Below are 24,730 nucleotides of genomic sequence, written 5' to 3' on the forward strand. Positions count from 1 at the left end.
TTTATCATTTTCACCGTCAGTGTAAATTATCTATGGGACAAGAATTCTGAAAATCTGACCTTCAGTAAACAACAAACCTATTCCACTGCACGGGGTACTTTTAATTTTAGTTTGGTATTGCCCAGATTAAATTGTCCGCAACTTGGTAACCTATAATTTTGACTCTAACCTATTATTTTTACCCATTGCAATGATAAAATTTAAGCCTAATTAAGCATACTCTAAAATTCCAGTATTATATTATAAGTTTTCTTCCGGTTAACCCTGCGGTGGGACAGTAGCTTTACGTTCTTATCTGTGAAGGGCAACCTATTATCTAACTTTACCTAACCTAATATAAAAATTGTATTATATTGACTACTAGGGGGGGCTGAAAACTCACGCCTTGAAGAAAAGGATGCCTTTTTAAAATTTTTCTAGTATCTCAATTTGTTATCCTGTTCTATAATGTTTTTTTCAGTATTCCTATTCCTAGCCTAGCCATGTATGTATGTATGTAGGCCTATAACCTATGGTGGGGGGAAGAGAGGAGTATACTTGAATACGTTATTACTGGTTTCTCTCTTCCATTTTCTCTACCCCCCCCCCCCCCCAATCCACAATCTATATATATGCTTCAAGTTATGTCAGCATTTAGCAAAATTTTTATTGTTGTAATTAGCGAATGCAATATTTTATTATCAGGAATCTTTTTTGATCTGAAACAATTAAAGATAAATGATGTACAAGCCAATGATGGTAAACAAAAAATACCCTTTCTGTGTATAAAAATTATTCTATAAAAGTTTGGACACTGCTAGTTTGAACCAATCTATCAAAATTTAATAAAAATATACAATAACAAATGAGAGACCGTGTTTTGTTTTTAAAACTGAATATTATCAATTTTTGTAGTTGTATCTGAATTGATTTAGAATGTGTACGTTTATATTATGACAGGGGAAAACTGCAGTCAATTTAGGTTGCTATTTAATTGGTCATTTATTGGTCAGCTTGATCATCCAGTAGGAGTAGGGGGGATAGGGTATAGGAGGTGGAAGGAGGGTCGTTAGTTTAGCCCGCATCGTGTTTTACTTTGTTAGAGAACATACAAATCTTTTGAAATATTCATTTGTATTTGCAATTAATGCTAAAGTTTAATATTGTCTGTATTGTATAAACATTTGCTTTAGGGGCATCCTGAATTTTATTAGGGATAAAGGAACATTCATTTATTTTTTATTTAGTTGTCATCCAATTATTATATTACATCTTTAAGTCTTTAAAAGTAAAATTTCTTTTTTCTACTATTTCTCTTTGCTATTTTACTTTCCCTACCCCCCTAGAAAAATTTAAGCTATACCAGTAAATAATGGATTTCAGTTTGAGTTGAAGCTCAACACAAGTTTATCTTGTGGCAAGTAACGTGACAGTGATTTTGTGCTCAATATTATACTCATAGTATACTCAAAGATTCTTGAAGCAATTAGGTATAATCTGAGAGGTCCAGCAACTTTATAAGAAATTCTGAGCTGGATCTTTAAATCATTTCAATGGTGCGCAAATCGGTGTGCGCCGAATTTCAGCCATTCACAGCGCTGCATTTCGTAAAATGCTGTGCTCTCGTTGGTGGAAAGTTGGCTCACCCCGATTTGGCGCACCATTGAAATGATTTAAAGATCCAGCTCTGTACTATATTTTTGACACCATTTTTGGTATGATACATATATTTATCTTGTTTATTTTATTACACACTATAGTGTAAGCATAGCATCTCTATAATAACGACGATAAAAAGACTAGAAAGAGAGAGAGATATATAATCTATGAAACATACGTATTCAAATTATTTTTCAGTCTTTTTAATACTTTCTTTTTCAAATTAAGGATCATCATTGAACAAAAAACTGATGTAAATTACGATTTTCTTCTTAAATTTTAAGTGATATTAAATGAATAAATATGCAACATAATTAATTTTATTTTAATTTCTAGTTTACATTTTATTATTGATAATTTTGATCATGCATTACAAGAAAAATAGAAGCCCTTTATAGTGCCTATAAAAAAGGACTATTCTAATATTTTTAATCTATCCCTTTTTTATATAGGCAGTGGACACTAAAATAAAAAACTTTTGGCCTAAAATCCGAATTACGTCATATTAGAATAATTGACTAAATATTTTAATATGTCGTAATTTTTGACACATTACAATCTATCCCGATTTTGTATTACTTTTGCGGAACATGATTCCAGTTACGTCATATTTTTCTTTCCCGAAAAAGGGAAGGGTGGAAGAAAAAAAGAGATGGGAGAAAAGGGGGTTTTCCCCATCTCTTTTGAAGAGATTTTCTTCCCCCCTTCCCTTTTTCTGGAAAGAAAAATATGACGTAACTGGAATCATGTAACGCGAAAGTAATACAAAATCGGGAAAGATTGTAATGTGTCGTAATTTTTTAGGCACTATAAAGAGCTTCTATTTTCTTCAGAAAAATAATTGAAATTTTTGCAACTTAGATTCATAGAAGACTATTTTATAAAATTTATAAAAGGTGGATTTTTCTGAGGCTTACAGGCGGCCAGTTGACGCGCAGCTGCCGAGCCTGGTTTTCAATTTATAATTTCACTAGTATTGCAAGTAATCATTCTAGTTCCTAATTAACCGTTGAAAAGATTTGGATTATGGAAAGAAAACAAAGTACCTAGCAGGTTTCGTCGTATTTTCACAGTAGCTTTTGTTTGATAGAATTTTTAGATTAGGTTAGGTTTGGTAAATATTAATGATTGTCCCGTAGTGTTAAGAAATAGGCCCGGCAGGCCTGGAAATAGGAGAAAAGCCACTGTGAAAATACGACAAATCTACTATACTTCGTTTTCATTCCATGATCCAAAGATTTTAATCACCCCTTCTTTGTCAGTATTTCCTGAATATTCAAGCTTTACCATGAATTATTTAGTTTTTTCGTGGTTTTCATGGATGTTTTTCCAATGTAGGACTTTAATTAAGGAACATTTAAGGAAAAGTGGAACCTAGTAAAAGTGTCTGACTCTAATTATGACGTAAAAAAATTTTCGGCCCTTCCAAAAAAAACTAAAATTGAAGGCGAAGGGTCGACCTCAAGTGTCACTAAAGCCTCTAGGGGCGTAGTCGCTAGTATTTTTTTTTAAGCAAACCTTTTGTCTCTATGTCCGTCCGTCTTAAAATTGAAATGTGATTTGCTCGGCCGTAAAAAGAGATAGACGGCTGATTTTTTTTGGTAAAGATTCCTATGACCAAGGAGCATCTGCTCTATCACTTATTTGGTCCGTCAGTCAGTATGGATGCACTGAAGATAAAGAGATTATAGATAAAGTACTTTTTTAGTTCTGCCCTTTTCAAAATTCCAGAGATAATGCACAGGATCAAATTTCAGGGGCGTCCAAGCTTTTTTTTTTGGGGGGGGTAAAAAATTTTAGGGGGGGGGGTAAAATGGCGCGCGAAGCGCGCCGAAATTTTTTTTTACCCCCCCCAAAATTTTTACCCCGGGGGTAAAATTTGATTGGGGGGGGTAATTACCCCCCCGAAAGTCTGTTGGGGGGGGTAAATACTCCCCCCAAATTTGTTGGGGGGGGTAATTACCCCCCCCAAACTAATTTACCCCGGGGGTAAAATTTTTGGGGGGGGTAATTTAATTATGTAAAAAAAGCACCTACCTAATCTATTAAGTTAATAAGAACTATCTTATAACATAAAGTAGTAAGTAAGGTAATTTGACTATAGCTTCAGATTTCATTACTTTTAATACTGAGTTCTCCTTTTTAGGAAAGCTTCACATAGATCCCATGATGGTTCCAAACTATTATAGGTCAATCCTTTGAGTGGTTTTAGGCTATTTTTCTCCTCCCTTTTTACCCTTTAGAAAACACGAGTTCTTAGATGCTAAGGGCGCCACTACTATTCAAATATATAGTAGTATCTCATTCTTTAGAACATAAAAATACAATAATTAACTCACTAACCAATGAACCAATATGATTTTACTTTAAAGTGAAGCGTCTTATAGGTCCTGGTAAGTTTTATAACTAGTTTTGAGACACCCTGACATCCTCCCAAAAGAAATCGCCTATAGAAATTCTTTTTCATTATTTAATGAAATATTTAATTTAGTTAGGTATCTATTTTATGGAATCTTAAGTGCTTTACAATTACATCATAGATCCCCGGGATGGTTTTAGCCCTTATAAAGGCCCAAGCAAATAAAACATGATCAAACTATTAAATTTTTTGTTATCATGGTTAAGAACTGTTTTAACTGGTTGGACAGTAAAATTTTTTTTTAAGAACATTCAATTTGGGGGGGGTAAATACCCCCCCCAAAAATTTTTTTTTAAAGAACATTTATTTTGGTGGGGGTAATTACCCCCCCCAAAATCGTTTGGGGGGGGTAAATACCCCCCCAAAATCGTTGGGGGTGCCTACGGCACCCCCAAGGTAGGGGTAATTTTTTTTTGGGGGGGGTATTGTTTACAAAATTTTGGGGGTGCCAAATGGCCCATTACCCCCCCCCTTGGACGCCTATGGGATCAATATAAAACCTCCCTAAACTTTTGCACTTCAAAGTAGTAAAAGTTTTTATTATTAAACAAGGGCATAAAAGCTTAAGTGTAGAAAAAATTCTCATTATTTTTTAATATCTATTAAATACATACTGTGTTTATCTTATACACAGTAAAAATAATTACGAGACAGAGAGACAAAACAATTTATACTTCTTTGCCCTAATAAGAATCTTTTGCACTATAAAAATAATATTGCTTATTTGTATAAACACTTAATCAAGCTTTTTCCAAATAAAAAGATTCTCAGGGACGAGGGGACATTGGGTTGTTTATTGCACTATTCCCCAAAGTTTTATAATAACGTTTTCATATTCATTGGCTTAACAATTTTGGGGACTTTAAATTAACTTTGATTGATTGGTTAATTCAATTAAGGTCTAGCGTTTTAACCACTAATTGTAATCTATGAAGGGGTGTTTTATTATTGGGGATGTACTGTGTACAATGGTACATCAATTTATCTGCCATTGTCTTATCTCCTTAGATCCCTGAAGATTCCGCTTTAAATCTGTTTGAATTTTTGAACTCCTGTTTTCAGATTGACGTCATATACTTACACCACCGCCACCAGAGGGACAGAAATGATAAAAACAAGGATAATAATGTCCATAATAATCAGTGATGGTGGGCAATACCCTCCTCCTCCTCCCCATAGTTTTAGCAGCGAAGCCACTCTATAATTCCAAAGTTTTGTTGATAATAGTAACATGAGGAACAAGTATGTAATTTACTTTGACTGTCAGTCTGTCAGTCATCATACAAATATAGATAGTATAAAATGAAACAAGGATGACAACATCCATAAAAGCGAAGCACTGAAACGGTAGGACACACGGACATTAACACCTGTATAGTGACAGAACTAAATAATCAGAATAAGTATAAGAGTCGAAGCAAAATTGTAGGTAAATTTGTTGAAAAACTGCTTGATAAATTATAAAGTTTATGGACATACTAACATTTTTAGGACTTGATTATAGAGTTGCTTCGCTTATGATATTGTTCTTTGTTGTCCCAGGAATCAATTTACCCATAATCAGATCAAACGGAAAATTAGATCACATAAAAATTTGTTGTTAAAAAAGTAGAAAAATCAACATGTTTAAAATGGACGTACGGACATTCTGGTAATGATTATAGAGATGCTACGATTACTAAATCGTATCCAACTACTACAGGAATCATCATGCAAAGTTTGAAATCGATAGGACAATTCTAACATGCCTAAATTAACGAATAAAAGCTATCTATCTCGGACGGGCGGACGGACCTACCCTAATTATAGAAAAGCTTCGCTTTTAACAAGAATGTAATTTACTTTGACAGTCAGTCTGTTAGTCATCATACAAATAAAGAAAGAAAAATGGGAGAAAAGTTTTTTATTTTTTTTCTCTTGATTTCAACAAGTGCTCTTTAAATCTCCTTATCCTTATTCTTATCCATGACTTTTGTGCTTCGCTATTTATGGATGTTGTCATCCTTGTTTACAAATAAGTTTGGATAATTTTATCCCAAGAGTAACATTTTTAGGGGGTAAGGATAAAAAAAACAATTCAGCTTATATCAGCACGGCCCCCTTCCTCAAAAAAAGCTTGGATGTCCATGCAATAGCCCTTTATCTTACAATATCAATAGAACAAATATGCAATATTCAGATTTTTAAAAGCGAAGCTTTTCTATAATTAGGGTCAGTCCGTCCGTACGTCCGTACGTCCGAACGTCCGTCCGTACGTCCGTAACGGATAGCTTTTTCCGTTAATTTAGGCATGTTAGAATTGTCCTATCGATTTCAAATTTTGCATGGTGATTCCTTTAGTAGTTAGGTACGATTTAGAAAGCGTAGCAACTCTATAATCATTACCAAAATGTCCGTACGTCCATTTTAAACATGTTGTTTTTTTTACTTTTTTAACAACAAATTTTTATGTGATCAAATCATCGGATTGATCTGATTTTTTGTATATTGATTCCTGGGACAACAAAGTATAATGTAATAAGCGAAGCAACTCTATAATCAAGCCCTAAAAATGTAAGTATGTCCATAAAAATTATTCTGTATCAAGCAGTTTTACAACAAATTTACTTACAATTTTGCTTTGACTCTTATAAATTTATATTATGATAATTAAGTTCTAACACTATACAAGTGTTAATGTTCGTTTGTCCTACCGTTTCAGTGCTTCGCTTTTATGGATGTTGTCATCCTTGTTATTACATAACCTGCCAAAAATTTAAATTAAACAATGTTAATAAATGTATATCTTAACAATTTTGAAACATTTTAAAACTCATTAATTTATATCTTTTCATCTTATTCTTGAAAGTTGTTGTTGCTTTTTGTGATAGTTGCGCTTCTATGGACTCAACTGTTATTTTTAAAGGCAAAGCTTTTCTATAATTAGGGTCGGTCCGTCCGTATCGGATAGCTTTTTTATGTGATCTAATTATCCGATTGATCTGATTTTTGGTATACTGATTCCCAAGACAAAAAAGTATAATGTTATAAGCGAAGCAACTCTATAATCAAGTCCTAAAAATGTAAATATCTCCATAAACATTATCCTGTATCAAGCAGTTTTTCAACAAATTTACTCACAATTTTGCTTCGACTCTTATACATCTATATTCTGGTTATTCAGTTCTGATACTATACAAGTGTTAATGTCCGTTTGTCCTACTGTTTCAATGCTTCGCTTTTATGGATGTTGTCATCCTTGTTGTAAACATTATCTTATGTCATTTAATTTTTTCAATTATTACTTAGAATATTTATCCCTCTTGCTTGTTCTTACAGGAATTGAAAGAATTGTGACGTAATTTCTTTTTGTGTCCATTCAAGTTTTATTTTATATTATCTTAAATATGTGATTTAGATAAAGTTAAAACAAGGATGACAGCATGCATAAATAGTGAAGCACAGATATATTGAAACATACAGCAATATATCTAGAAAAGTTAAACAGATGAACTGAAAAATCCAAAACTTTTGTAGCACAACCGGATAAACAGACGAACAGAACAATGTATAGACTAGAGGATGCCGTACAGACGGACAAAGTGAGTTGTAGGGTAGGAAATAAAAATAAACCTTTCACTTTAATTGATAACAAGGATGACAACAACCATTATCAACTCGAAAAATCAGACAAAAAGAGAACCATTACCATGCAATACCAGAGCTTGATTTAAGAAACAAAATATGCTATGTTTATCCTATTATGCAAAGTAGTAAGGTTTTTTTTGTTTAAAGCTAAAGATCTTGAAAAAACTGCTGGACTGAATTGGATATATTATTTAGTTAAGCCTTATTTCTGTCTTGTGGGTGGTTTTATGCTATTTTTTTCAACCTTTCATGAGTGAAGCAACTCGTCTATCATAAAGTTATTGTGTTTTTAAAATTCTTTTCGTATCTTCCTTTTCATTTTTATGACTACTGAACATCTGTTTAATAACTTATTTTGTCCGTTTGTCCATCATATTTTGTACTTTAATACTTATAGATGTTGTCATCCTTGTTATTATGCTTATTCAATCAATTAGAAATAACGTGTTGTGTAATTCCTCAAATTTGAATGAAAGGACATGCTTTAAATAAAGTAACAGAAACTCGATCTGTCTGTAACGAAGGATCTCGCTAACCGCTAAACCGATATGGTTCACCTTTACAGTGTGACTCTTATAGGTCCAGGGAAGGTTTTTAACTATTTTAGGAGAGGGAATCTAAACCCTCCCAATAAGAAATCCCACCCCCCTTTGTACGTTTATGGGAGTATGCTTTTAAATAATGGAAATTTCCTAGATGGTGAAAATGGACACTAAAGGGCGGAGTTTAGGTTTGATAGAAGCTCCTCCCATTTTTACAATCTCTACTCATTTCCTAAAAGTTATTTCTAAACGGTTAAAACGGACAAAATGGGCGGATATTCTCTAAATATCAAGTCTATACTGCATGAAAACTTATCCTCCCCTACCCCCCCCCCCCCACCCCTTAACATAAGAATTGTCCACAGTGGGCGGAGTTAAGATTTGATGAATTTTTGGTTAATATTATTTGATCATATTTATTCAGTCAATAATTAAAAGTGATATGGTAATTTATGTATGTCGACCTTACAAGAGAAATCACACTAAAAAAAGTATGGTTGTCTGTCTTTAGTACGGACTAACCACTGAACCAATATGCTTCTCCTTCACAGTGAAGCTTCCTAGATTTCATTTTATAAAGTGATAATACTTTTCAGTCTGTAGCTAAGATTTCGATAATTTTCAACCGGACTAGCAAGATTAATTTTTGGCTCCATATTGGTCCCAGGATGGATTTATGCTATTATATTTTAAATCTTAGGATGTTTTAGTCTATTTTCTTTCCTTCTCTATACTTTTGAATACAGAGTGCCCCCCTTCCCTCAACTAGTGCCCCTAGAAGCCTCTAGGGGCGGAGCCACTTGTTGCAAATAAATCACAAAGTAGCCTTTTAAATGACAAACTCAAGTGAAAGAATTGCTTATCTTCTAATGAATTATAATATCCTTACTAGCGGATTCGCCACTAGCCTCTAGGGGCTTTGCCCCAAGAGATGGTAAAAAAAGTGTGGAAACCTTCCACGAAGGTTACAAAAAAAAAAAAAAAAATGCAGCCTGTAGCAGAGCAAAATAAAAAATAAGGGGGGGATTTTTTTGTTTTTGGGGGGGTTAGCTTCAGACGGACGGACAGACAGACAGACAGACATCGTACTACTTTGTATTATTGATTACGTGATAATTTAAATAAGACATTCGAAATGTCGTCTTTTCTAAATGCGTAATCATTATTATCAGCTGATTTTATGCGTAGTCGAAAATCAAAACAAAAACAAACCTTGAAAATTGATGGGGAAAGTTTATTTTCTTATTTTAAGGTGTTATTATATGAATTGGACAGACAAAGGTTAAAGATGTGTCTATATTCTCTTACATGTTTCATATTTACTGCGTTTTTTTGATTTGTTTATGCTTGGTAGAAATATCTGAAATGGTATTAAACATATTAATTTTATATTACTCTAAAAAACCTCACAAATTAAATATTTTTGCGAGCCCTTACTCGAATCTATTTTTGTATCACCGAATCCTTCCCATATTTGTATTTTATTTTTTAAAAATATAGTACTAACCCTAGCGGGGGATAAAACTGTGGCGCCCCATCCCTTTAGGCTTCTTCCCCTACGGTGGCTATTTTAACCTTAATCTACTTTTACTTAAGCATCAAAGTTTTTTCAGAAAGTTCATTCATTGTTTCTATGCCATATAAGAAAACATTTAAATTTATATTTTTCTTGAATAAACCTTAAAAACACCTTATGAACAAAACTTTAATAGTTATTTCTCGCATCGTATTATAAACCGATTTCCGCGGATATAGAATGTACAATTATAAGATGAAAACCAGTTTTTTTTAGCCCCGAGATGCCGAAGGCACGGGCTTAAAAAACTGGTTTTAATCTTATGATTGTACATTTTTATATTCCTAGAAAGCTGGATATAATTAATACGATGCTAGACATAGTTTTTTCGTATGGATGAGAACCGGTTCCTCTCCACCGGATTCGAATGAATACGAGAAATAATATTAAAATTTCCCTGAACCTATAATTAAGGAAGCTTCATATTTTAATGTTTTAACTTTTCAGAAAAATCATAATGTGAAAAATGTACATATATGTGTTACACCCCTCAACCTACAATTAATTCTGTTAAAAAAAAACCTGATTCAAACTGGATAACTGCAACTTGGAAACATTTTACCTGGAGACCATAAAACAGAAAAATTAAAAACTGGAGAACAAAACTGGAAATTTACAAATTTTGAAAGGAAAATGGTGCAAGAAGTTGTCATTGGAGTAGCTGCTGTTATATTAAGTGAGATTTTTTCATCGTAGTGCAGCTTCTTTATTATTATATAGTACTAGCGGCTACGCTTCTAGAGGCCTCTAGTGGCACTTTAACTTAAAAAAAAAATAATACAATACCTAAAAATGTTGCTTTCAAGTCTCTACGATGCCTTGCTATGTTTAGGTCTCTATAGAAAAAAAATTAGATTTTTTTGTGATTTCTCTTGAGAGGGTGGTGGTACCCTCCCCAAAATAGTTAAAACCTTCCCGGGACCTATGAGAAACTACCCTGTTAAGGAGAACCCGATCGGTTCAGCGGTTAGCGGTTAACAAACCGACAAAGACACATCCTGTTACTTTATTATAAGGATATGTTCGCCCTATGTTTGTTAATTCTTCATATGTTCGTATTAAATACAAACTGAGACAAATTCTTATCTTCCATTGTACAGTTAAAAATATGTTTTCCTATAGACAAAAATCCCACTACCAATTGGGAAAACGTGTTATATTGGGTTTAGCTTCAAACCATCTTATGACTAACATCAAGACTCCCTGAAAATAAAGTGTGAGATATCTTTAGAAAAAACAAAGACTTTTTTTGAGAGGCTCATAATTGAACACCAGACCTGAAGCATGCTTATTCATTTTATTACATAGGAAGTCATAAACTTATTATGGCAGCTGTCATACTCTACATAAATCCAAATCCATCTACCAAAGATTTTTTTTCCTTTTTAGGTATATCCTGTATATATTATTTGTTACTGAGATGTGCACAGAATGACTGGATCGGGGAGATTCCCCCTGGTCCTACTAAATATCCTTTCCTAGGTAGGTATTATTCATATAAGGTCGGGTAGCTAATTAAGTTCCCAGGTAGTTTCCTCTGGTTCTACTAAATACCCTTTCCTAGGTAGGTATTATTATAAATGGATCATGGAAAGAAAACAAAGTTGCCGGTTTCATCGTATTTTCACAGTAGCTTTTGAAGGGTTATTTTAGGTTAGGTTAGGTTAGGTTAAGTAAATGTTAATGATTGCCCCGCAGGGCTAGAGCCCCCCGCAGGGGCTAGAAATAGGAGAAAGGCTTCTGTGAAAAAACGACGAAACCGGCAACTTCGTTTTCTTTCCATGATCCTTATAAATAGATATAAAGTAGGGTAGCTACTTTATTGGTCGGGAAGATTCTTTGCCTTACTGGGTCAGTTCATATCTATGAATAGATTTAAGGACAGATATCTCATTCATTCCTAGCTACAGGGATGTATAATCTGGTGAAATATATTAGTCGTCTTGGCTACTCTAGATAGATAGATACCTATATTTTTATGAAGATTTTATGCACTGTTGTTGCATCTAGCTCAATATGTCCTGTGATTTAATAGGAATGTTAAAGTTGGTTACGTCTAGATGTTATCATCCTCGGTATTTGTATTTAGGTAGCCTATGCTATTATCTTGGAATCAATGAGGTCATTAAGGAGATTGAGAAAAACTTTATTCTTTATGGAAACATATTCACTATGAAGTGCTACAGACAGAAAGTTGTCTTTATCAATGGTTTGGAGGTATGTCTATCTTTAAATTAGCTCACCTACTTTAAAATTCGTCCCTGTTGGGCGTTTCTCAGTGCTACATTTTTAAATTGTAGTACCTAGTTGAATTCAGCTACCAAATTCTTCAGTGGGGCATAAATCCACTTCACCATTCACTAGAACAAAAACTTCAAATTAACATAAGACCAACGAATGAAAAAGATCTTGAATTAAATGGTTGATGTCTTTTGCTTTGGTTGCTACCACCTAAAAACAGTATGAATCTCGAAGAAGCTGTTTTAAATATAAAATAGTAAACAGTCCAGTTTTTTTTCTCGAGATAATACAGTTGAGATGGTTTAAACCAAACTTTTTGTACAAAATTATTTTGTTCAGAGTATTATGCCGGCTGTGAAGGAGAAGCAAGTAGAGAACACGACCATCAATGATTTTGTTCAAATATTTACAACTGTCCAGAGGAAGATTAAGCAAAGAGAAATTGTCTATCTACAAAATTTGTGGGATTTGAGTTTTATTCAAATGCTTAAAGGTAAACATACCTACAAGGGGTAGTCGTCTACCCCCTCCTCCTTAGCGACATGGCCCCGAAAATACCCCCCCCCCCCCTCCTTACAAATACTTTTAATAAAACCAAAAATTTATTTTAGTTGGGGCTGAGGGGGTTTAACTCTAGAACAAAGAATTTCAGTTTAAAAAATGAGAGGAATATTATTTGTTTTTTTAAGGCTTTTATTCTATGGTTTTATTTTTCTTTTTTGGTGTACTTAACCTTTTTATTTACATTATTGTTCAAATGTAAAATTGCAGGTATTTTATAATATCATGGCATTATAGCAGTATAATCTGGTAACAAGCGGTCTTTTATACAAAGATTCAAAACAAGATGTAAGATTATTTATGCCTCGCAACCATCTCAAATATTCTACATTCTTTCAAGTTACTTTAAGTAAGCCTAAAGTTGACCAAAAACTTTTAATGGTAATTTTAGGTTAGGTAAAGTTAGGTGAAGTTATTAGGTTCATGACAGCCCCAATGGGGCATGAAACCCGTTTTTTTTTGTATGTAGCTTTAAATAAGAGGAGGGTTTCTGTAGAGTAATAGTACAAAAATGGTATAAAACAAAAATTTTTATTTTAAAAACTCAACTTTGGATTGGATGAAGGTTTTAAATTATTTAAATTTTAGTACGAGATGACGACGCGGCATTGTTGAGATTGATAGCACAAAAAATCCGGGAAGAGGATGAAAAAGTGGCCCTGGAAAATGGGCTCATAAGTCCTACATCACTCAGCCCATGTTCTTCAAAAACCTTGCTCAAGCAAGTATTTTCAGATAATTATGTTTCCGATTGATAATTCTGTGCAATGCATGGTTGATCCGAAAATTACACGATCGTTGTTAGTAGCAAAGTTACTCCATAATTAACTTTGTCAGCCCGTCAGTCGGTCCATATGGGGGAAATGTGATTTTCTCGGCTGTTATTGAAGATGAAAAGCTGCATTGTAGGTATTGTCTGCCTGTCAGTCATGCTTCAAATTACACAAACCTTTTTTTAAGGTTTCGAGATTTTCACTTTGATCTTGAGATTATACGACTTTGTTTAAAAGATATTATTGTAATAAGTTGCGCCTGTTTATTGACTTAATAATATTGCACCAACGAACAATGTTTTCCTACATTTACTATTAAAAAAATTATGGTTGTTGAATAATTTTAAGGTTAGAAAAATCCTTTCATTAAAGAAAGAAAAGATTTTTAATTTAGATTTTTTTTGAGGAAAGGTTTTAGGCTAGATATTAATGATATGTTTGTTTCAGAAGTAACAGTGATATTATTTTGGAGGATGGTATTGAGGACGAAGTCTTTGAAAATCTCAGGTTATTCAATTTAGAATTAATGATAATAGACCTGACCGGGGAATAAAAAACATTATGTATAAGGCTTCTCTTAGGGAATGCCTTGGGCCAAAACAGGCGCAACTCATTACCATGCACAGTTAGGACTTCCAGGCAATGGTCGTTTAATCATAGAGTTTATCTGATGAGTGCTACTTAACCTAAAAAAACTCTGGGTGTTTAGACAGAAAAAGAGATATTTGGCTTCCTTTAGTTATCCTGGGTTGCTAATGTTCAACCTGACGTTAAAGTGATAGTTACAGCAGCCTCGCCAGTATCAACTCAGTAATTAGGCTTCTCTTAGATTGTTTTCCAGCTAATTTAGTGAAAAAACGCTACACTAAAAAAGATGCATACTTCTCTATAGTACCTACCTAGGCTTTTAATTTTTTGATATTATTTTAATTTTTTCGATTATATGCTCTATTAATCCTATACCTAAATATTTTAATGTATTAGTTTATGTTCTTCAAATGTATTTTATGAATGCTCCTTTAACCCGTACCAGTAATGATATTGAAATTTATTTTAGTGAGGTATTATTGGAGAGACCTTTGTGTTGGAGAAGTTTATTCTTTCAAATTTTTGGCGGATGGAGGAAAAACAAAATTGCTAGGTAATTTTTCTTTAAAACTCAGTTTTCTTGTGTTTATTAATGCATTATGAGATTTGTTATGTTTCGTATACTCTGTCGAAACTGTTCGCAATTTCAAGGGTTCGTGTCGACTATATGGCTTTAATGAGCAGTGCTCGTGACTGACATGATATTGTTATAGTATTTCAAAATAAATCTTTGACTATAATTACGTTAATATGACTTCAATAAAAATAGTTATGGCCGTCATTATATCGAAAGTGTAATGACACTTTAACTACTACATACTTATGTTGACATAATAACGACTCAATTTTTGACAGGTTAGAAATGTGGTGACTACCTAATCCATAGGCTCCACGCCCTGACATAAGATTATTTTTATAATAGATTAGAAATAAACGGTGGTACCGCCGCTGTTTCTTCAAAATACCAATGTTTTAAGATATTCTGTTTATAAATTTATTTTTATTTGTAGGAGTGAGGTAAGGAAACTGTTGTTACAAGTTCAGAAATATCTCAACGAATCTCTACAAACACTAAATCTCAAGGAAATTTAAACTTTTGTTATGCAAGATTTCTATCATGGCTATATTTGTCACTAGCGGCTACGCTTCTAAATGCCTCTAGGGGCAATTCAGGGACGAGGGGGAACTTACCTAATCTTACAATTTTAGTTTAAGAAGAAAAAGTAAAAAAAGGATTATTTGAGGAATGGTATTTTTCTTTTAAGGGGCGATTTCTCTTTGGAGCGTTGGAAGTGCTCTCGCTCAAAATAGTCATAAACCTTCTATGGGCATATGAGAAGCTTCACTGTTAAGGAGAGCCATATCAGTTTGTGAAAACTTTCTTTAGACATAGAGACAAACACCTTTTTATGGTGTTTGATCTTTTTACTTCCATTAAATGCTTAGAAATCGGTCATTAAATAGGTTGCACTTAGACAGACTTCCTTTTTATTATATAAGAATTGACCTAATTAATGTTATTTTTGTTGCATAAAGTTTAAATTATCTGTAGACGGAAAAGCGCTTCCTGTTAATAATCTACCTGCTTGTCAAAATGTCAAAAATGCAATCACACACTGTTCAAAAGTCAGGTAATGATAACAATTCATTTACATTTACAAGATAATTTTGTTCAAAAGTAAACAGCAAAATTGTAAAAAATTGTAAATTCTTTAAATAAGAAATTTTAGTTTGAATGCTGTAAGGTAACCTTGATTTCAGAAGCTTGATCTTTTTCTTAAAATTTTACATTCTGTGGCTGGCAGGCCACATCCTGATAATGTTTTACCTTTACATACTATCAATTTTAAATTCGCAATTGATCCACGTACTTCTACTTCTATAACAATTATTTTTCAGGCTTTCTCCTTATTTGCAGGGCCTTCAAAACAATGACTCCCAAAAAGTTTTTGTGTGTGTCACGTCTTATAATTCCCCTGCTTCTGTGTCGTTTTTAACCAATTTTTTTTTATAGGATTTTAAATTTTTACCTATTGTTCTAAGCAGTAATTGGTTGTTTTTTCTGTAAAGTATTGAGGTGTATGTTAGGGTTGGGCCGGATACCGCATACCGGATATCTGGCGTATTTCTAATGCCGGATATCCGGTTCCGGCCGGATATCTGGCCAATGTTCGATATCCGGCAATTTACCGGATATCCGGCGTCAGAAATCAGCCGGATATCATGTAACCAGATAGTTTTAATATCCGGTATCCGGCCAGATATTGAAAATGACCGGATAACCGACCAGACCGGATATCCGGCCCAACCCTAGTGTATGTCTTTCTATCTAATCAAATTTTTTTGTAATGTCATCGTTTTTATTTTCAATTTTTGTAAGTACGTTAAAGTTTCAGAAAATAGTTTCTTTTGGGTTTCATGAGGCTTTACTTTTTTATCCTTTTAAAAATGCATTCTTTTTTATGTTAACTAATCTTTTTCAGACATGTGCCTTGGTCCAGATATGTGCGGGTGGAGGTCCTTCCGTTGTCTAGAGTATGCAGATATTCATCACAAGTATCAAGTTCCTAAATATTCTATCATCATTTGTAAAACTTAAATCACATTATCAAATCGTCAGAACTGCACAATATTACTATATTTACTTTTTTTTACAAGAATTTATATTCCTCATTGTTTGTAAAGTATTAAAGTAAAGTTTAAATCATATTATTTTTATTTTTTTTAAAGCATCAGAATGCAATTTCTAAGTATAAGTACTAAAGTAGGTACTTAATTTTTTGAGCATTTTTTAATCTACTGTTTTATGCATTTTTAAACCTTAGGGTTGGGGATTTATTTAAAACAAATCCTCCCCCCCCCCCCCACACACACTTTTTATGGTTGTGATATAACTTTATAAATGACCTTAACATTTATTATTTTAATCTTGTTTTACATCAAATATTTTCTTTTATTCTACTTATTACCTACCTACCTAGTTAAAATCACAACCTTATGAAAAAAATACTATTAGGCTATTTTAATTAATATTTGTTGGCCCATAAAATTTCCCAGAAAGCAAAAATTTCCTATATAGAGCTTCCTAAAACAAGGTTTAAGGAAGGAAAGTTTTTGAAAAACTACTTAATCACTACTACTACTTAATACTATTATCACTATTGTACTATCTACACCTGACCTAAGTAAGGAACATGATCGAAACTCCACATTAAAATAAGAATTGAAAAGTTTTATACATTATTCAATAATTTTTTGTTGCTCATACATAGGCCAAAATTTATAAAACCTTATTTTCTGGACTGTTTTTTTATACACCCGTTTGAGATCTTGCCGGTCAATGTCATGTAACTTACAGGTCAGGTTTGATAAAATTTAAGTCTGATATAAATGATATTTGATTTTAAAAATCTTTATTATTACAAACAGTTTTGTTAAATATTAAAGAAAATAGGGTATCTAACGCAATTTCACGGTAAACTTTTGCTGGATTCGAACAAAGAACTTTATAGGTTGTGATGTCGGCCTAACGGCCGAATATACATGTGATTCAACTTTACAAGAAAGCCAAACTAGCAGTGTACATTTTTGTCGTGTGCTTTGTTGGGCCAAACGCCTCCTAAGCATTCAATTAAATTTCAACCGTGAACTTCAGTAGATCCCAAATATAAATCTGTTATAAATTCTGACAAATTTTTTATATTTTTATTGAAATAAAATTGCATTGTCATTTTTTTATATATAAAGTGATCTGTATATTTTTACATAATGTAATAAACAATATACTCGAAATTATATTTAGTTTATCTTTGCATACTAACGCGGCTACGCCCTTAACTTAGGTAATCATTCTAAATAAAACCATAATGGAAATTATAATCGATTTAATTTAAGACAACAGTATAAAACCTCAGCATTTTCTGTGAGAGTGGGATGAGACATTGGGCGGTTTATTACACTAGCTCCCAAAGTTTTCTTATTCGTTGCCTAAACAACTTTTGGGACTTTTATTAAATTTTGATTGGTTGCTTCATAAAGTTGAGTGTCAAAACGTTTTAACTACTAATAACTATCTAAAAGGTGTAATTTTGTGTATCATCATCCGTAATATATACATCAGTTTATCGGCCATTGTCTTATCCCTTTAGATCCCTGGAGATAAAAGCCTATATAGTCTTCTCTGAAAAGCAAAGCTTAATCGGTTAGCAAGATCTTATGCTTCATCTGAACGGATGGACAAAAATATTCTTGGCAAACTGAAAATAAATTCAATGAAATAATTACATCTTCAAATGGCTACGCTTTCTAAATTGTGCCCAACTGCTACAGGAATCGATTTGCAAAATATGAAAACAGAAAATTGTTCTATAATGCATAAATTAATGGTGATTTAATGAAGGATTAAGAATAAGTTAGGATGATTTCGATTTTTTTGTATAACATAGTTGAACTCAGTTTATGATGATCTTTTAAGAACAAATAACATAAGTTCGGCTAGATCTAAGAATTTATCAATTTCAAAAAGTAAAATATAATGATGAATATAGGTATACATTATTACATATCCAAATAGGCATCCATACATAATCTCTAGATATAGGTAGGTAATAGGTATACACAATATACAACAAATAAATCCGCAAACATTTCATTACAGATTTAATATCACAGATGTCATGATAGGTTTTAATATCAGGTATAAAAATATAAGAATTATTTACTTTTTAAGCAAAAGCCCTCCTTGAGTCCTTACTCCCCCCCCCCCCCAAAAAAAAAACTATAAAAAACATTGAACAGCACTTTAGCTTGTGACTTGATGATATTTGTAGCCATTTCAAATGTAAAATTTTTAATCTATAATAATTTTGTGAATCATCATTGGGGATGCACATCAATTTATCGGCCATTGCCTTATCCCTTTAGATCCCTGAAGTTTATACATAATAAAAAAAACCTACTATAAGGAAATGAATTAAAAGATTTCAATAGCCTTTTAGCACCAAAATCATTACGAAATGAGGAACTAACTAGTTTTCTTTACAGCCCTAGGCTTAGATAAATAATTCTTGTATTAATACACCTGAATAAAAAACCTATCCATAAATTATTAATTAATAATGGGTCATTATCATGTTAATACAATATTATTATAAAGTTAAGGGTAATAAAAGCTTAAATACCTATATTAGTATGTGTCATTACAATAATTTTTTATTATATTCAATGGTACATTTTTTTAATCAATTAAGTTTTAACTAAAATTTTACTTTTTGAGTCATAATTAAAGATATTAATTTTACTTTTCATGAGCATAGTTAATAACTATATTGATAGTTTGTTAAATATTTAACTAGCAAAGATATTTTTAGATTTTCATTATGAATTTCTTATAGAATAACAAATAAATCCCCACTTCCTGAACTAACCACTGAAAGCTTAACTTACCTAACCTAATATTATCGAAAACAGTTTTCCTTAAAGCTAATCTCTACCTAAACTAACATTTTTAAGCCTAAATTTTCATAACTTTCCTCCTATGACTAAACTTAAACTAACCTAAATAACCCATAAAAAAAGTTGATTATGGTGAAAATAAAAAATATCTTTACTAAAAATATAAAATAGTTTTATTGTTATCAATAGTAAGTTTTTATAAAGCAAAGCTTTTTAAAAATAATGAATGTACGTCATACTATAAAAGATTAAATGCATTATTTCAATTGACAGGTTTTTCCGACTAGTGATACTAAAACCATGTAATCCTTTAATAAAAAAAAACCGACTAACGTCGTAATACCAGATCCAAGGACTACCTCTTAGATTACTTACTCAAAAAAATCAGTTTTAAAAGTAAAAATGTATATGCACAAATATTGGGTAAAATATCTTTATTTGCCAGTTTAACAAACACCCCCCCCCCCCTCAAAATTGTTATTCACAAATAAAACTTTACTTATACCTAACCATTCCTAACCTTGCCGGGTCCTTACCCTACAGCACACCACTCGACTTAACCTTAACTAAAAATAAGAGCATCCCAATATTTTTCATCAAATAGTACTTAATAAGTAGGGGTTGGGGAAAGAGGGGGAAATGCAACACTGGCGATTGCAAGAACAATTGCTAATAAATACTCATATCATATGATATTATTGTACTAGAAATTCTTAACTAAAATAAACTGACTAGAGACGAACATCACTAAACTAAACTAAAATCTTTTTTTTATACAATTACAATAATAAACGGATTGTTAGTAGGTACTACTATTGGATTATTTTAATAATTAGGTATTAAAAATAGGGTTAAAAATAATTGCTACTTCTATTTAAATATGAGATCTTACAAAATAATTTTCAAAACAATTAAAGTTTGTTTGAAGCAAAAGTTTTCGTCATTTATATTATAAGCTATTCTGGATTTACCTAAAAAGCTCTGGATTGAAATATATACTGCATAAATTGAAGAAGTTTAAACATCCAACTACATACAATTTGAACTATTTTTTACAAATATCATTAATATTAAAAATGTTGTAAATACTCTGAAATAGTCACTGAGAAATTTGAAACTGGTTTATACATAGGTAGAGAAGACTAATACACCGGAAGATCTAAGTTAAATTTTAAATTGCAAAGAGTATAATTCAAAGAATTCACTTATTTCGTTGCAAAGAGCTCATCCCATGCTCACTATTGGTCTGATGCACTTGCAAGTACCTTAATCACTATTGGTTGGTTAAAAGAAGAAGCTCTGATGTTATTGGTAGATTTTCATATTATGCATTTGTTTATTTATCATGAACTGAGATACAAAGAGCTCCATCCTTGGAATAATATTTGTCCTGTTTAGATGAAATCCTACCCACAGAAATTGCCCTCAATATTGACCCACTCGTAGTTTTGCCGCCATTATTTTTTGATGAACAGCTGTTACAAATTGTGTAGAAAGCTCCCCGCGAGCTGTTGGAGCAGTTGGGACATCCTTTACTTCTCTGCTTTTCACTTCCTGAAAAATAATATTCAAATTTAAGTCATAATAAATCCCTGTAAAGTTCAGTAAAAGCAAACCCAGGGAAAAGGGAATGTGATTATGACAAACAATTCTAAAAGAAAATTTCCCCACAACCCCCTTCCCCTTTTCCTCCCCTTCTTACCCACCCCTCTTCAGTTACATTTAAAAAAAACGAAATATACCCCCCACCCAACTTCCAAAGGTTTCGTGATTCTTTTGGAGAATTGATTGTTATGATAGCTATCCCTAAGCAAACCTTTCAAGGACTGCACTTTAGAAAGTCTTGTAATCTATATTTTGCATAAAAATCTTTAACTGTGCAATTGCATTGTAATAAGTTTTAATTTAGTGTTATTATTTATGACACATTTTAGACACAGACTCATAACCCATAACCATTCTTCAACGAGCGGGAGTGTTTCAACTTACAGTGTTCCGCGTTACGAAAGTTCTGCGGATTATGTACTAAATAATAAACATCTAAATTTGGAGTATTTATGACTAACCCTCCTAAGGTTGTATCTCTTCCCTATACATGCAAAAACTTAAGTCAACTGAACAACAACAGCATACCTGTGGAAGATTTATCACTATCACAACTGAGGCTGTTCTTGCTGGAGCTGTTGTTATTGAGGATGTTGTTGTTGAGCCAGGTGTGTCGGGTACTGTTACCATAACTGCTAGAATAAATCTGCATTCCACTGAAAATTTAACAAATAGTTATGATTTTATTAAGATTAACATCTTTAACAAGGTTACCTACATCAAAAAATAGCAAAGCAAAATAAACGGATACAATTGAACTCTAAATAAAGCGAAATATACTTACTACTAAAAAAGTTTGTTCTTTTTTGTGTAGTAAAGCTCTATGCGAACGCGTTTTTTGAGATAGTAACAAACTATAATTTCAACTTACCTTGATTGAATATGTGATTTACAGGAGGAATGCCTTGGCGACTCAGCTCTACGTGCCGTATGTCTGCCACATCCCGCCGAAACTGGCGATTCTACACGTTTTGTCGGCGACCTACCATCACGGGACATCGCCGAATTACTACTGTCTCTCGTATCGCCATGATTCATCACACCAGAATTTATAACGGATAAATTTGCATCCCCGTTATATGATAATCCAGGTATGGACATGCTACGGCCACCGTTGCTTCGTCCATAAACGGGGGTCCCGCCGGCAGCGGGGTCTTGGTAATAATGACCGTTTTTGGCGGGTGTGGTTGGGTACTGGTTGTTGATTCTGTTTGCTAGCATGTGGGGGGAATCCAGAATTCTTGTGGTGTATCTGGAACCACTCGGACTCCGGGGCTGACTAGTAGTTGTAATTAGGGATAAGTATCTTGGTATTTTAGACAAAGTAACCATAAAGTTAGGTATTCTAACAAAAAAGACAGATAAGTAAATTTTAAAAATGTCATGGCAAAAAGTCACAGAAAATTAAATTTTGTTCATTAGATGTAGACAATTTTAATATACTATTTGAATAAAAAAAGCATATCTAAAATAATAAAAGAATTTATGGCAATTTAGTCAATATTAAGGTTTCAAGTTAAGCAAGTTAGTATTAAATCTACAAATGAGAAAATCTATCAGTTTCTAGATATTTATCTACTTGCCTGCTACTAGTGTTGTTATAATTAGTGTTATTGTTGGTGTAACAAGTGCTGCATATTGACAGGTATGTACATTCTATACAGTTCAATAGTCATATATCAGTGCATTTGCAAGTATGGAGTATCATAAATATTTTATTTCCAAGACTTTAATTTATAACATATAATACACTAAAACCACCCCAGGAGCTCTTGTAAGGTTACTTATCTATAACTTGAGGTGGGGAAGTCAACCCTCCTATCTTTAATTTTAGTTTTGGAGGGGTAACCACTCTCTATGGAGGAGGCGGTGGGGTAGCCTCCCCTAAATAGTTATAAAACTTCCCAAGACCTATGAGAAGCTACACTGTAAACCCATATCGGTTCAGCGGTTAGCGAGAATCTTCTGCACACACAGACAGACACATATACTGTCACTTTAATATAAGAATTTTTAGTTTGTTTAATTTACAAGAAATGTACATCCCTATTGTTGGGTGGGTTGTTGTGGTATCTGGGAGTGCTGGGCCGAGTCTTGGACATCATCCTGCGAGAATAAGTAGAGTAGGAGGGGGGTGTCGGACGTGCTGGCGTCGGGGGCTTCGTAGGCAAGGAGGATTCACTGTTGTAACTAAAAACATTGAAAAGAATGATCAATTTAGGTAATTTACAACAAAAAAATTCTACCTACTTTAAAATCTCTTTATAAACTAAATATGAAATAACAAATTAATGCGGATGGTCAGAAATAAAATTAGAACAGGGGATTTTAGATATAACTCCAAAAACCTTTAATACTCAATCAATGTAAAACACTGAGCCAAAATCAGCCGCCAATTTCTACGATTTTATTGGTATAATTTGCATTTAAATGTAATAATATGTAGAAAAAAAACTAGAAGGCAGAAGCTTTAGAAGTCAGGATTTAAAGAAAAAACCTCTGGCCTTCAAAGCTTAATTGTAAAGGTTTTCCTCCATGCTAAAATCTTTTTCTGCACATCTCTTTTCAATAAAATAAAAAAATAAATAAAATACAAAAATTTTCTAGATTGTGATGGTTGACAGAGAAAATAAGAAATATCATGCAAAGAAACATTAAAAAAACATAACAAAGACAAAAAATCATTAATTTCATGCACTAACTAATAATGTAATATCTTAATAACAGAGAAAAGTATTTGAAAATACAAATACAGTGTGTTTTTTTTATGAGAACTTTTTGAAAGCAATTTTACCCCACTTATAGTTATCAGAATTTATTGATTAATGGCTTATTTTTTTCGTTTTTTAAGGCAATTAATAGAACATTAAAAAAATATTTCAGTTTTTTAATTAAAAAGTACAGAAATCTAAAATTCAAACTTTGGTGACAACATCTAAAAATGGTTTTAGCGCATTTTTCTTATGTTTAAATCTTATACTCTTTGCAAGAATTTTTTTTTGATTTTCAGTAGTTGACTTTGGAGGGCCAGTACTCCCTCCCTGATTGAGATATGGCCTTCAAACTTTAATATATTCTAGTACATGTCCCCAATAGAATCTGCATCAATTTTTAGCTCTATTTCTCAACTTTAAAGCGTTTTGCAGCCATTCTTGCAAAAGGTAGAACATAAGAAAAATGCGCTAAAACCATTTTTAGATGTGACACCTAAGTTTTAAATTTTACATTTTTAGACTAAAACTATAATATTTGTTTGTTGTTTTTATAAATTACCTTAAAAAACGAAGAAAATAAGCCATTAATCATTAAATTCTGATAACTATAAGTGGGGTAAAATTGCTTTCAAAAAAGTTCTCATAAAAAAAACACACTGTAGTTTAACAGAACAATGAAATCAAGGAGATAAATAAATATAGTAATTTTTAAATCATAATGAAAAATTATGTATCGTATCGTATTATAGACAATTTTTCTACGACTAAAAAATAAAAATTAATACTTGTTTTGTTGACCTTGGTCATCAGCCTGCCAGGGCCAACAATACTGGGATTAATCTTAGAATTTTTAATTTTATTAACCGCGGAAAGATGTCTATAATACGAAGCAATAAATAACAACATTAAATAATTCATAACTAAATTTTAAAAAAGTTTTATTTATATGATTTAAAGTGATTTCTACGATTTTAAGATCTACTAAATATCAT

The 24,730-nt window shown here is 32.4% G+C and overlaps 2 protein-coding genes across 3 annotated transcripts in view; one reads left to right on the forward strand and one right to left on the reverse strand.

The window, feature by feature from the left end:
- Nucleotides 1–10,229: 10,229 nt before the first annotated feature.
- On the forward strand, nucleotides 10,230–17,757 carry LOC145318568 (cytochrome P450 2C55-like). Of its 2 annotated transcripts, XR_013879381.1 has the most exons (11): nucleotides 10,230–10,478; nucleotides 11,192–11,284; nucleotides 11,892–12,019; nucleotides 12,383–12,536; nucleotides 13,193–13,325; nucleotides 13,825–13,884; nucleotides 14,435–14,518; nucleotides 14,976–15,046; nucleotides 15,516–15,596; nucleotides 16,449–17,150; nucleotides 17,324–17,757. XR_013879381.1 is itself a non-coding variant. In XM_080159938.1 (10 exons), exons 1-10 carry the CDS (start codon nucleotides 10,436–10,438, stop codon nucleotides 16,562–16,564), a joined length of 963 nt encoding a protein of 320 aa, XP_080016064.1. In that variant the 5' UTR covers nucleotides 10,230–10,435; the 3' UTR covers nucleotides 16,565–17,757. The 2 variants fall into 2 exon arrangements, 1 of the variants encoding a protein (XP_080016064.1); XM_080159938.1 differs by having other exon boundaries at nucleotides 16,449–17,757.
- Nucleotides 17,758–18,459: 702 nt separating this feature from the next.
- The window catches only part of LOC145318567 (uncharacterized), a 121,279-nt gene continuing 115,008 nt past the window's right edge, over nucleotides 18,460–24,730 (reverse strand). Inside the window, exons 35-39 of the mRNA XM_080159936.1 lie at nucleotides 23,071–23,214; nucleotides 22,608–22,655; nucleotides 21,896–22,303; nucleotides 21,553–21,680; nucleotides 18,460–20,973 (exon numbers count right to left, since the gene is read on the reverse strand). Of these exons, the coding sequence (XP_080016062.1) occupies nucleotides 20,756–20,973; nucleotides 21,553–21,680; nucleotides 21,896–22,303; nucleotides 22,608–22,655; nucleotides 23,071–23,214 (946 nt within the window). The 3' untranslated portion in view covers nucleotides 18,460–20,755. The remainder of the gene's footprint in view (nucleotides 20,974–21,552; nucleotides 21,681–21,895; nucleotides 22,304–22,607; nucleotides 22,656–23,070; nucleotides 23,215–24,730) is intronic.

This window comes from Acartia tonsa, chromosome 5 (assembly GCF_053477335.1).
Source record: "Acartia tonsa isolate MP-2025a chromosome 5, ASM5347733v1, whole genome shotgun sequence".
Classification (NCBI taxonomy): domain Eukaryota; kingdom Metazoa; phylum Arthropoda; class Copepoda; order Calanoida; family Acartiidae; genus Acartia; species Acartia tonsa.